Raw genomic sequence first — 14,148 nt, 5'->3', positions numbered from 1 at the left:
CAGCGCTAAATGTGCGTATATTAGAAAAGAAATACCAAGACAGGAACCGAAATTAAAAACAATACTATTTGCAGTCGTTCGCCCAAAAAGAAATACCTAGATGTACATCCAACAAAATAGAGGATCTGAATGCTGAAAATTATAAATAAAGTGTTGGTGAAAGAAACAAAGACCTAATATTAATCTTGTCTAGTGAAGTATTATAATGTTAAGCTACCCCAGTGAAAAGAAGAGGGATTCTGTAGTCAGTTCCTGACCTGTGTGATTTGGGGGAAATTTACAGAATGATTTTTGGGCTTTGGTCTTCACTGAGAAGGATGTAATCTCTTCCTCACAGAGTTTTTGTAAAGATTAGACAAATTAGTAGATGTGATAAAAGTTGTATAAATCTTAATGCTATCTAAATGTTAGTTATTTTTATACTTAAAATTATTATGTCTTGAAAATATAAAAAATCTTAGAATAATTACACACACAAAAAAAAAGTCAGTTACTATTAGTGTTTTGAACAGTAATATAGCTATAATGAATAGGCTTATAATCTTATGTATTGGTTATTTTATTGCTAGTAATTAGATTCTATTGAATGGTCATTTCTGAAAAACAAAGACTCTGTCCTTTAAATAGCTGCTATAATATTGCATATTTTAATATCTTGTTTAATATCAGTATTACTTTCCAGGCCATGTATAGTAACACATAATTGGTATGTTTTATATTCTCTTGTTCTCATTTCAGGTCAATGAATACATTTTTGATAATTTATTTAATAATCCTTATTTCTGAAGCCATCATCAGTACTATCTTGAAATATACTTGGCAAGCTGAAGAAAAATGGGATGAACCTTGGTATAACCAAAAAACAGAACATCAAAGAAATAGTAGTAAGGTATTTTATGGTGCTCTTCACTCTGCTGTAAAGGAAACTATTGTCTAGCAAGTTCTTTGGTAGTGACTTCTGATAGGAGTGACCACTATGGCCTTCCTAAAACCATTACCATGGAAGGGTGACAGGGACATTGCACACCTGAAATCAACACAAAATGTTGAAAGTAAACTGTAAATGAAAATAAAAAAGAACAAAGTAAGTGAAAAGAAGGACATAACAAAAGAAGAGTACTGACCTGTTTGTTCTAGCATGCTTTTTGCATTTTAGGATGTAAGCAATTATATTTTCTGTGGTGTGAGTTGAATAATTATAAGAAATTATAAAAATTTAAATCGTCTGTATTAGTATTCCACTTGAATATTACAAATTTAGTTCTTATTCTTGTGTACTATAAGTGAAATAAAGAGTAAGTTGATTTATTTTCAATTCTGTCAGAATTATTCAAGGAATCTTACTGTTAGTCAATTACTGTTATGAACTAATAACACAAATCACGTCATGCAGAGGATTTTTTTTTGTTATTTTTAAATATATTTTATTGATTATGCTATTACAGTTGTCCCATTTCCCCCCTTCATTTCATTCCCCCACTCACATTCCCCCGCTTTAGTTCATGTCCATGTGTCATAAGTTCCTTAGCTTCTACATTTCCCATACTATTCTTGACCTCCCCTTGTCTATTTTCTACCTACTGTCTATGCTACTTATTCTCTGTACCTTCTCTCCCTCTCTCCTCCTCCCACTCCCCTGCTGCTAACCCTCCATGTGATCTCCATTTCTGTAGCTCTGCTCCTGTTCCAGCTATCTGCTTGGTTTGCTTTTGTTTTAGGTGTGGTTGTTAATAACTGTGAGTCTGCTGTCCTTTCACTGTTCATCTTTTTTATCTTCTTTTTCTTAGATAAGTCCCTTTAACATTTCATATAATAAGGGCTTGATGATGATGAACTCCTTTAACTTGACCTTATCCGAGAAGCACTTTATCTGCCCTTCCATTCTAAATGAAAGCTTTGCTGGATAGAGCAATCTTGGATATAGGTCCTTTCCTTTCATGACTTGGAATACTTCTTTCCAGCCCCTTCTTGCCTGTAAGGTCTCTTTTGAGAAATCCACTGACAGTCTGATGGGGACAGTCTTGTAGGTGACTGTCCCCTTATCTCTTGCTGCTTCTAGGATTCTCTCCTTCATTTTAATCTTGGCTAATGTAATGATGATGTGCCTTGGTGTGTTCCTTCTTGGGTCCAACTTCTTTGGGACTCTCTGAGCTTCCTGGATTTTCTGGAAGTCTATTGCCTTTGCCAGATTGGGGAAGTTCTCCTTTATTATTTGTTCAAATAAGTTTTCCACTGGTGACTCTTCCTCTCCCCTTCTGGTACCCCTATAATTTGGATGTTGGAGCGTTTAAAGATGTCCTGGAGTTTCCTAAGCTTCTCCTCATTTTTTGAATTCTTGTTTCTTTATTCTTTTTTATTTGGTTGTTTCTTACTTCCTTCTGGTCCACTCAATTGATCTGAGTCCCAGTTTCCTTCCCATCACTATTGGTTCCTTGTGTACTTTGCTTCATTTCACTTAGTGTAGCCTTCATTTTTTCATCTAATTTGTGACCAAAATCAACCAGTTCTGTGGGCATCCTGATCACCAGTGTTTTGAACTGTGCATCTGATAGGTTGGCTATCTCTTGGTCACTTAGTTGTATTTGCTCTGGATCTTTGATATAATCTTTTCTTTGGGCCATTTTTTTTTTTTTGTCTTGTCACACCTGTTAGGTGTGAGGAGCAGAGCCTTAGGTGTTCACCAGGGTGGGGCAACCCAGTCACTGGGTTGTGACGCTGTATGTGAGGAAGAGTTTGAGAGGGAACAGTGGCGCTTGCTCCTCTCTTCATGGGATCTCAGACCCCTCTGCCCCTTCCCCCAAGCAAATTGGGCCCTTCTGGTGCTGGTTCCCATGTGGATGGGCTTGTGTTCATTCAAGGACCCTGTGGTTCTCACCAACGAACCCTCCTATGAGGCTGGGAGTCTCTCCTGGCACCTCAACCCCCAAAGGTATTTTCAGTTGGTGTTTTGACGCTTTATTTCCCTGAGCTGGGACCCTGGGTTGTGTGGTCTTTCTGGCTCTCCAGTTTCACCTGGTTTATCTGCACATGAATGTGGAACCACCTGGTCAGCCAGTCACCTTGTGTACCATGCCCTGCTTCACAATCGCCGTCTCTCAGGGTCAGCCTGTTGCCAGCCTGTGCCCGGGTTCTGCCAGCCACCACCTGCGTGCCCAGGATCCACCTGCTGCTGTCTTGTGTGCCTTGGGTTTGTCAGCTGCTGCCTTCTGCACCCAGTAGCACTGCTTTTTTTTCCCCAAGGCCCCTCTCTTCCCAGCTGCCTGACTTTACCCCTCCTACTGGTCTGGATGAATATGTCTATTTTAACTCCTTGGTTGTCAGACTTACATACAGTTCAATTTTCTGTCAGTTCTGGTTGTTTTTTTATTTCTAAATTGTTGTTGTCCTTATTTTGGTTGTACGAGGAGGCACAATGTATCTACCTACACCTCCATCTTGGCCAGAAGTCTGTTGTGCAGAGTTTTAAAATGATTAAATACAGACTACCAACAGAATTTAACCTAAAGTTTTCATAACTACTTGTTCTCCAAATTTCACTTCAGATCAGAATACAAATATTGAAATACAGATTTGAATCGTAGGAGACCACACAGCAGATACTCAGTGGAACACATTTGCAGTTCCTTTCCCAGAATGCATGTTAATGTTTGGTTTTGCTGTGCCATTGAAATAGGCCGTTCCTGTATGACCTGGAATTCTAAGAATTTTAAATTCTAGCAGTTCTAGCCTGGCAACTATTTTTTGATTTTTAAGAATTACAGTCAATTTTTAGTTTAAGTAATTTGAGTTTAACTTTTTTCCCCTTTTGCTTTAAGAGTCTAATGAACAATAAAACTACCAAGGAAATATGTTAAAAAGAATTCAATAAATGAATTTTAATTCATGAGACTGTTCTGCTTCAAAATATAGTTAATGGTTTGTTTAGTCATGCAACTGTCTGATAGTTTTCTACAATAATGCTGAAAATACTCTCATATTTTCACTTATCAAACTATCATGTTTTTCCTCTAGATTCTGAGATTTATTTCAGACTTCCTTGCCTTTTTGGTACTCTACAATTTCATCATTCCAATTTCATTATATGTGACAGTAGAAATGCAGAAATTTCTTGGGTCATTTTTTATTGGTTGGGATCTTGATCTCTATCATGAAGAATCAGATCAGAAAGCTCAAGTCAATACTTCAGATCTGAATGAAGAGCTTGGACAGGTAAATGATCCTTTTAATTTATTTTTCTGATTTGTTATTTTTACCAAAACAATACATGTACAAAAAAAAAAACAGTAAAAAAGAATACTACAAGGCTTATACCAAAAAACAGCCCTCCTGCCCTGGCTGGTGTGGCTCAGTGGATTGAGCGCGGGCCTGCGAACCAAAGAATTGCGGTTCGATTCCTAGTCAGGGCACATGCCTGTGTTGCAGGCCAGTTCCCAGCAGGGGACTCACGAGAGGCAACCATACATTGATGTTTCTCTCCTTCTCTCCTTCCCTTCCTCTCTTAAATAAATAAATAAAATCTTTAAAAACAAAAAGAAAAAACCAGCCCTCCTTTGCTCCATACCTAATTTTATTTACCTTTTTTAAAATCTAAAGCTGTTTCTTCTATTATCTGGTACCCTATTTTTATATAGTATTCGTTCTGGATTTTTACATTTTAGAAATTATTTACTATGCAACATAAAGACAAAACTCTCACACTGCTTCTTTCACACATATACCCTGACACATACCCATTTTGCCTCCCAACAGACTCACCCCGATATTGTTATAACACAATTTGGGATTTAATAAATATTTATTTATTGGCATTATCTTGACAGTTTTAGTATTACTAATTTCGGAAATAGACAAGGAAACAGAGACCTGTTTTTGTTTAACTTAGGACTATGAACACAAAGGTTTGGGGTTTTTTTTTTTTGTTTTCTATCTCTAGGTGGAGTATGTGTTTACAGATAAAACTGGCACACTGACAGAAAATGAGATGCAGTTTCGGGAATGTTCAATTAATGGCATAAAATACCAAGAAATCAATGGCAGACTTGTATCTGAAGGACCAACACCAGACTCTGCAGAAGGAAGCTTAAGTTATCTTGGTAGTTTGTCCCATCTGAACAACTTACCCCATATTACATCCAGTTCTTCTTTTAGAGCCAGTCCGGAAAGTGACGCTGAACTGGTAAGCCAGTTTAAAGTAATAAATAGGAATGTCATTGGAAACGGTTGTCTTTGTGTTAGTGGGCCAAGAAATAGATGTTTTAAATGTACATCCTTTGATTTAATACTAAGAATTTATAGTCAGAACCCATTTTAACTTGTCACTTCGTATGTGTTTACATCCGTATTTGGTATTTAAATGGAACTAAGTTAAGGAAAGTTCTTACTGCCTTGAAGTGAAGAAGACTTTGCTGAAAAATAGAGTTTAAATTTATTTAATACTTTGAGACCTCACTTCTTCGTCAAAAGAGGTTTCACTTTAACTTACAACTTGGTTATGCCTCCTAAAAACATGGGAGCCGGAAGGAAATGTGCCGCTTCACACTTGAAAGTCAAAAGCAGCCAGCTGTTACTTAGGCGATTCAAGAGTGTAGCATTGCTATTTTAGATCTTAGGTCACAAATTATTAACTATGTTTACTTGCATTTTTTTAGATTTCTGTTTCTGGTTTTCTAAATGTTAGTTGGGAATAGTATTTATGGTGTGAATATTAATTATGTTTCTACAGATTAAAGAACATGATCTCTTCTTTAAAGCAGTCAGTCTCTGTCACACTGTACAGATTAGTAATGTTCAAACTGATGGCATTGGCGACGGTCCCTGGCAGTCCAGCCTTGCACCCTCTCAGGTGGAATACTATGCATCTTCACCAGACGAAAAGGCTCTGGTGGAAGCTGCTGCAAGGTAGGTTACTCTGATTTCCAAATCAGCAGAAAAATACCTTTTAAGTGAAAATGTGAAAATACTAAAATATTAAATTGTCGGACAAAATTCATAAACACATAAAAGTAGAATTATAATTTAAATTTTTAAGGAGAATTTGAAATGTGTCACTAATTTCGTTAAGCTTGCAATAGAGTCATGTTTTGAAGTGATCTCTAAAAAATCTGGTTATTATCAAATATGAATAATACAAGTTGTGAGAATATATGTGTGTATATTGTTTTGGACCCACTCTGATCCTTCAAATTCTTAAAAATAATGCCATATTGAAAGGAACTATTTCAAAATACATCTTAAACTTATGTTTTAAATATTTTTACTCAAGCTAAGTTAGAATAATGTATTATGAAATATAATCATTCATTAAATTTTTATATATTTTTTCTCCTTTTAATCTCTAGAATGGGCATTGTATTTATTGGCAGTTCTGAAGAAACCATGGAAGTTAAAACACTTGGAAAACTGGAACGGTAATTTTTTTCTATATTCTAATTTTCTATGTATCAAGCATTTAGTATATAACAGATACAGGTAAACTGAGGCCTACAGGCCAAATCTGCCCTACAGTCTATTTTTGTACAGTCCACAAATTACTACATTTTTAAAGGGTTGTTCAAAAAAGAATATGCAACAGCAGCTACATATGTCATACAGAACCTAAAATATTTATTGTCTGGCCTTTTACAGAAACAGTTTACTGACCTAGCACTAAAATGATGTTATTACATTGTGTCTCATCACAGTGATAAACAGTATCTGTCCTGAATCTTTCATCTGTATTTTAGCTTAATGGTTCTTGAATTTATATGTTTACTTTTACACACTCCTGCGTAATGAGTTTCCTGAGTTTCTTGCTAATAAAGAGAACTTTCTTACATTTTCTATTATTTTATGTTTAAACATTAAGGAAAAGCTATCTGTATGATAGCTTTCCACTGTATGATAAATTAGACTGTTCTTACTACATTCAGATCTTTCTTTCATGGTTTTATCAATTTCAATCATCTCAACTACAGCTGTGCATTTTCAAAGTTTTTTACAAACTAAGGCTTACTCTTTGACTACTTTCGTGTGGGAGCCTATCTGGCTCATTCTGTCAGCTTATAAACCATCATTCCAATCAGTGTTTTTCAGCATCGTGTATGTACATCATTGTATAAATTCATCCAGAATACTTTTCAATCCACACCTGACCCATCCACACAGATTCTTTTATAGCTCCTTAGAAAGGCACTTGTTCCCTACCCATATAAATATATTCCGTCCCAGGTTCAGAATCACTGCTGTAATGAGCCTCCGTTACTCATGTGAGTGTGATGTATTTCTCAGGTGGGACTGAGCAGAAGAAAGAATTGAGAATCAGTTACCTTTTTTAGTGAGAGAGACATGGAACTGGGCATATCTGGATTTCAGTCCTTGCTCTGCCACTCACAAGTTTATTTGACTTCAGGCAAATTACTTGATCTGTCTGAGTTTAATAGTCCTCATTTGTAAAAAGAGGTAAGACCTACCTCCTCTGGTTCTCATGGGTATAAAGAGCATAAGAAAGTCAAGTACAGGGCATTTGGTGAGTACTCAATAAATATTATGTAGTTGAGGTTAATTTCATGTTCTAAATTAACTATATTATCTTTTATAGGGATTCTTTCTAAATATTAATGTTATTCAAAAAAAGTAAAGTTTCGTTGTATCTTTTTCTCATTAGGTACAAACTGCTTCATATTCTGGAATTTGATTCAGATCGTAGGAGAATGAGTGTAATTGTTCAGGCACCTTCAGGTAACCATCCTAAACTTTTATGAATTTTTATTTATCTAATACTAAGAGCTTGATAACTCGTTTTTCTTTTTAGGTGAGAAGTTTTTATTTGCTAAAGGAGCTGAATCATCAATTCTCCCTAACTGTATAGGTGGAGAAATAGAAAAAACCAGAATTCATGTAGATGAATTTGCTTTGGTGAGTGCAAATTTCTATGATTTAAAAACTCTGAAAGACACATAAATAATATATATGTATATGTGTGTATGTGTGTGTGTATATACATATATATATTTGAGAGGTTTGGGGTTCTGATTTTGCATTAATTTATCAAAAATTATAGAATCGTGTGGTGGCTCCATATTTGGGTTAAAATAAACTTTAACCTGCTAAAATGTGTCTTATCTTTGAACCTGTTATACTCAGGGCGCTTATAGCTGCAGACCACTCAAATTACTATATAAAAAAGTGGAGAGAGTTACTAAAAGAATACAGAGGAATTCAAGGATGTGGAGACACTGGAACCCTCATACATTGGTGGTGGGAATTTAAATGATACAGCTACCTTAGAAAATGGTTTGGCAGTTTCTCACACAACATGGAGTATAATACGTGACCCAGAAATTCCGCTCCTAGGTATACCCCTGAGAGAATTGACAACATATGGCTACACAAAAACTTGTACACAACTGTTCTCAGCAGCATTACCACTAATGGCTGAAAAATGGAAGCACCCAGGGGTCCATCATCTGATGAATGGATTAAACAGTGTGTCATATCCATATAATGTACTTTTATTTGGCTATTGAAAGAAATCAAGTCCCGATATGGCCTACAACATGGATGAACCTTGAAAAGATTACACTGGGTGAAAGAAGCTAGTCACCAAAGGCCACAGAGTCCATTTGTATAGAAATTAGCAAACTCATAGTGGTAGCCAGAGTCAGGAGGAAGGGGACAGGGGTAATGTCTGTCAATGGATATGGGGTTCCTTTGGGTGTGATGAAAATGTCCTGGAACTAATTACTAAAGATAATTATACAACTCTCTGAATTCACTGAAAACTACTGAAGTACTCTTTTTAAAGGAATGAATTTTATGGTACATGGATTATGTCTCTCAATGAAAGAATGTAGGAGAATCTTTCAGAAACAAAGTATGCAAGTTATGTAGAACAGGAAAATTATTAAGCAGCCCTCAGTCTTAGGACCTCATGCTCTCTCACTGCTGCGTCTCTGTAGATGTGTGCCTCCTTCACCTGTGGTTTCTTTCTCCCACATTCCCCAGTGTGGTTCCTTAGTTGTTGATGACCTGATTCATCTACCGCACGGTAACGTGCGTGGGACAAAGACGTGTTCCACCTAACTGTCATACCAGTGTTCAGAACAGTGCCGGCACATACTTGGCACCCAGTAAATGGTGTAGAACAAACTAAGTTCATATGTTAATAAACCTCATAGTCCCTTAACTGTTATTTAAGAGAAACAGTTATATAATTTACAGGTGCGTGTCATTTGTAAGTCAAGGAATGCCACTTTTTAGAAATCTGCTAAATAACATTACATAATACTTTAAAATCTCCCTTTCCAAGTTCTGTTACTAGAACGTTTAATTTGGGTTTTTCTAAGGTAAATATATAGCAAGAGAAAGGAACTTTTAAAATAGACTTCTGTTTTAAATACTAACTTTCAAATATCAACACCATTAAAATTTGAGCCCAGTAGGATCAGAAAACCCAATATATAGTTTTAAATTTTGTGTAATTCCAGTTCACCAGTGAAGATGTAATGGTGCCACTTAAAATCATTCAGTGGCTCTTTTTAGAAAGGACTGTTTGATAACAGCCACCTTGCAGACTTCTGTATTTGAATGGCAAACATGACCATAAACCCTCAGGAAATTATGGTTCCCTCTGCTTAAAAAATTCTTTTGAAGTAGGTGGAGGGAATTTGTAATGGTTAAAACAGGAAAGTAGAACCTGGGGTTGGACAGTTGGGAAGGTACCATTGGGGAACTCCCTGGCTTTCCAGGTTCAGTAACCACAGAAAAGATAATCTTGTGGTCCTATCTGTTCTCTAATATTCTACAGTTCATTGACCTTCATTGTCTTGAGAACATTTTAAGAAATTGTTCAGAAATTGAAAGACTTAACGATAATATATGTTTCATAACTCATATCACTAGGACTTTGTGACACTTATTTTCTATCACTAGATGATAGTACTTTTTAAATTATTTGTAATCGACTTTTGGTAATACAGTCTTCTGTTTTATTTCCATAAATAAAAAACTTCCATTTTATTTCCATGACTTCTTGATTCCATATTAGTTGTTTTCATGTAATTTTTGTCTTTAATTTTTCAGAAAGGGCTAAGAACTCTCTGCATGGCCTATAGACAGTTGACATCCAAGGAGTATGAGGTAATGGACAGACGCCTGTTTGAAGCCAGGACTGCCTTGCAGCAACGGGAAGAGAAGTTGGCAAATGTCTTCCACTTCATAGAGAAAGACCTGATATTACTTGGAGCTACAGCAGTAGAAGACAGGCGAGTATCAGATAAATGGGCAATGTCATTTTTCTCTCATGAGAATTGTTTTAGCTGTTTCTGATTTATGACATAAATTTCACTTTTTAACATGCTATCACTTAATATATTTAAAATCAAAATAGAGTTAAGCCTTTTCTTCCAGTTTAGTATGTATAATTTTTCTTCAAGCCAAGTCTCTGAAATAGATGAAAGATGTATAATTTTGCCTGTAGATGAAATTTTAGGATACTCCTCAGTGTGTACACTGAGACTTTAAGCACCTGCTTAATTCTCAAGCCTCACTGTCCCCCACTGCATCCTTCCACTTTATACTCCAGTAGCACCACACTGGCTGTCGTCCTCTGAACAACAGCTAAGTGAAAACTGTTCTGTTTTATGGCTTTGTTCCTTGGCAAGGCTACCCATTTTTTAAATACCTAGTTATAAAGTGTATTTCAAATATTATTCCACTCCAGTAAGACCTTTCCTTACTTCTAACAGGATTTATAAGGCTCTTTCTGTGAAGTCTCGCTACTTGGTAGATCTGTGTTGTCCTTGTATATTAAAATGATTTGTTTAAAGATTTTCTTCTCTATTAGCCCGTGAATTTCTTGAGGTCCATTTATTCCCTGTCTTTTCTCCGAGTATCATTCTCAATGTATGTTTTAAATTCTTGAGTTAAATTATGTGAATTAAATTGAATTCTATAAATTCATTCTATTATATTTTTCTCTGCCTCTTAGATCTGTGGGTATTCACAGTCTAATTTTTGAACTGCTGATCTGAGAGATGTCCTTATCAAAAAGAAAAATCTTATAATTTGAAATGTAAGACTTTCTTATAAAATAGTTTGTGTAAATCATATACTTGGTCTGTAAAAATCATCTTTGAAAATATACTCTTAAAATATGAGATTGGAAATTTTTTTATGTTACATAGATGATCACTGATTTGGTTATTTCTGTTTCTTCCTTAATGGGGAAAAATTTCAGTTATAGTACTGAACTGAATGTTATTACAACAATTCCTAGGTCAAGAAGTCTAGAATTTACCTTACTTACACTATTTGATTTATACTTAAAATATAATCAGAAAAGTATTTCTTACTGCTAATTTTGTTTCTTTTATTTTCAGACTACAAGATAAAGTTCGAGAAACTATTGAAGGATTGAGAATGGCTGGTATAAAAGTATGGGTACTTACTGGAGATAAACATGAAACAGCCGTTAGTGTGAGTTTATCATGTGGACATTTCCATAGAACCATGAATATCCTTGAACTTATAAACCAGAAATCAGACAGCGAGTGTGCTGAGCAGTTGAGACAGCTTGCAAGAAGGTAAGAATATAATTATATGGATCATTGAGTTTTGAGGAGTAAGCAAACTATGGCCCACTGCCTGTTTTTTATTGCCTATGAGCTCAAAATAATTTTTACATTATTTCATGGGTGAAAAATAATATTTCGTGTTGTGAAAATTACCATATTTTATTCATTGGGGATGTTGGCCTATAGTTTTTTTTCTTTGTAGCTATCTATGAATAAAGTTTGCGTGTGGAGAAACTTTTGCTAGAACACAGCCACATTCATTTATTTACGTGTCATCAATGAGGGCCTCTGCTCTGTAGCAGGACAGGTGAGCAGTTGCAGCAGAGACCTTATGAGGCACTTTTTTCATTTCTCACTGTTGCTGGATACACTGCAAGTCACAGTGACACAATTAAAACTCTGTAGTGTCTTGAGCACCATGTATATTGCCATAGGACAATTTACTGTATTTTAGTTATTGGTATTTACTGATCAGCTCCAAACAAGAATATATGGACTTTTCATATACTTTTAAAGCACAGCGGAGTATTTATTATTTTATCAAATTAATGCGGAGCATTCTATTATTCAGTTACACTTTAATATACTCCCTGTTTAAAAAGACATTCAAAGTGAAATATAAGGTTTCATTATAGATTGTTCTGTTGTATTAAAATGTAAAATTTCATTACAGAATCAGCATTAAAAAATGGACATTTTTGATTGATTTTGATGGGGAGCATTAAACCCCAGTTAAGCAAAATATTATTTCCCACCCCACCCCCAAAATGATTTTCATTCTTCTCATTAGTAGACTTGTACTGCTTTGAAATTATACTCTGTTATTTTTACATTTTTTACTTAATAAAAAAATTTTTTAGTCTTTCTTGTTATAAGTACATATATAATATCCTCAGTTTAGCCTCTTGGCCCACAAAAGCTAAAACTGAAATATTTACTTGGGGCCTTTTACACAAAACATGTGCAACTCCTGATCCAGTTCACATGACCAAATTGGGAAATCACTCTGCACTCTATTATTCGAAGATAATTTCATAAGTACTCCCTAAATTAATTCTCTTTTTTTCTAAATCTTTTAAATATGCATTCAGAGCCCCTGTCTAATGCAGTCTAATTTTTCCACACTAAATTTGGTAATGCTGCCACGTAAGACTCAGGGTTGCTTATATGCAGATATTTAGGTCTCTTCCCTTTCCTGCCGTTTGCAGTCTTGAGATACTAGCGCAAAAATACGATCCAAAACGACAGTGCCATGGCTTCAGTGTACACTCAGTGCTTTATTTGCATTTGTTAATACACACATTGATGTGGTGATAACTTTGGATTTTCTTAATGAAAAAAGTATGGGATGTTTTAAATAATACTATTTTCAGAGGATTATTTGAGTTCAAAAAGGTGATTGATCTGGGTAATTATACTACAGTTGGGGAGCATTTTGAACACCACTGTGACTGCCTAAACATTTAAGTCCCATATGTCAAAGGGAACTTTTTAAAAAATGTTTTATTGATTATGCCATTACAGTTGTCCCATTTCCCCCCTTCATTCCCCTCCCCCCTACAAAGCCCCTACCCCATTCCCCCCCTTTAGTTCATGTTTATGTGTCACAAGTTCTTTAGATTCTATATTTCCCATACTATTCTTGCCCTCACCCTATTTTCTGCCTACTGTCTATGCTATTTATTTTCTGTACCTTCTCCCCCCTTCTCCTCATCCCACTCCCCTGTTGCTAACCCTCCATGTGATCTCCATTTCTATGGTTCTGCTCCTGATCTAGCTGCCCTCTTAGTTTGCTTTTGTTTCAGGTGTAGTTGTTAATAACTCTGAGTTTGCTGACCTTTCACTGTTCATCTTTTTTATCTTCTTTTTCCTAGATAAGTCCCTTTAACATTTCAGATAATAAGGGCTTGGTGATGATGAACTCCTTGAATTTGACCTTATCTGAGAAGCACTTTATCTGCCCTTCCATTCTAAATGAAAACTTTGCTGGATAGAGCAATCTTGGATATAGGTCCTTTCCTTTCATGACTTGGAATACTTCTTTCCAGCCCCTTCTTGCCTGTAAGGTCTCTTTTGAGAAATCAGCTGACAGTCTGATGGGAACTCCTTTGTAGGTGATTGTCCCCTTATCTCTTGCTGCTTCTAGGATTCTCTCCTTCATTTTAATCTTGGCTAATGTAATGATGATGTGCCTTGGTGTGTTCCTTCTTGGATCCAACTTCTTTGGGACTCTCTGAGCTTCCTGGATTTCCTGGAAGTCTATTTCCTTTGCCAGATTGGGGAAGCTCTCCTTTATTATTTGTTCAAATAAGTTTTCCACATGTTGCTCTTCCTCTTCCCCTTCTGGTACCCCTATAATTTGGATGTTGGAGTGTTTAAAGATGTCCTGGAGTTTCCTTAGCCTCTCATTATTTTGAATTCTTGTTTCTTCATTCTTTTCTGTTTAGTCATTCTTTTCTTCCTTCTGGTCCACTCAACTGATTTGCGTCCCAGTTTTCTTCCCATCACTATTGCTTCCTTGTGCATTTCCCTTCATTTTACTTAGTGTAGCCTTCATATTTTCATCTAATTTGTGACCAAAATCAACCAGTTCTGT

At 35.8% G+C, this 14,148-nt stretch overlaps 1 protein-coding gene across 4 annotated transcripts in view; it reads left to right on the top strand.

Moving 5' to 3' along the window:
* ATP11B (ATPase phospholipid transporting 11B (putative)) overlaps positions 1-14,148 on the top strand; it is a 106,718-nt gene that overhangs the window by 54,106 nt on the left and 38,464 nt on the right. For all 4 annotated transcript variants that reach the window (XM_053657598.1, XM_053657594.1, XM_053657595.1 and 1 more), the window contains exons 11-19: positions 739-889; positions 4,012-4,209; positions 4,934-5,176; positions 5,723-5,898; positions 6,339-6,407; positions 7,643-7,716; positions 7,790-7,893; positions 10,060-10,241; positions 11,358-11,561. In XM_053657598.1, coding sequence (XP_053513573.1) covers positions 739-889; positions 4,012-4,209; positions 4,934-5,176; positions 5,723-5,898; positions 6,339-6,407; positions 7,643-7,716; positions 7,790-7,893; positions 10,060-10,241; positions 11,358-11,561 — 1,401 coding nt within the window. The remainder of the gene's footprint in view (positions 1-738; positions 890-4,011; positions 4,210-4,933; positions 5,177-5,722; positions 5,899-6,338; positions 6,408-7,642; positions 7,717-7,789; positions 7,894-10,059; positions 10,242-11,357; positions 11,562-14,148) is intronic.

Source organism: Artibeus jamaicensis, unplaced genomic scaffold, assembly GCF_021234435.1.
Source record: "Artibeus jamaicensis isolate MK-2021 breed Jamaican fruit bat unplaced genomic scaffold, CSHL_Jam_final scaffold_474, whole genome shotgun sequence".
NCBI lineage: Eukaryota > Metazoa > Chordata > Mammalia > Chiroptera > Phyllostomidae > Artibeus > Artibeus jamaicensis.
This window is presented reverse-complemented; position numbering and strand designations above follow the sequence as displayed.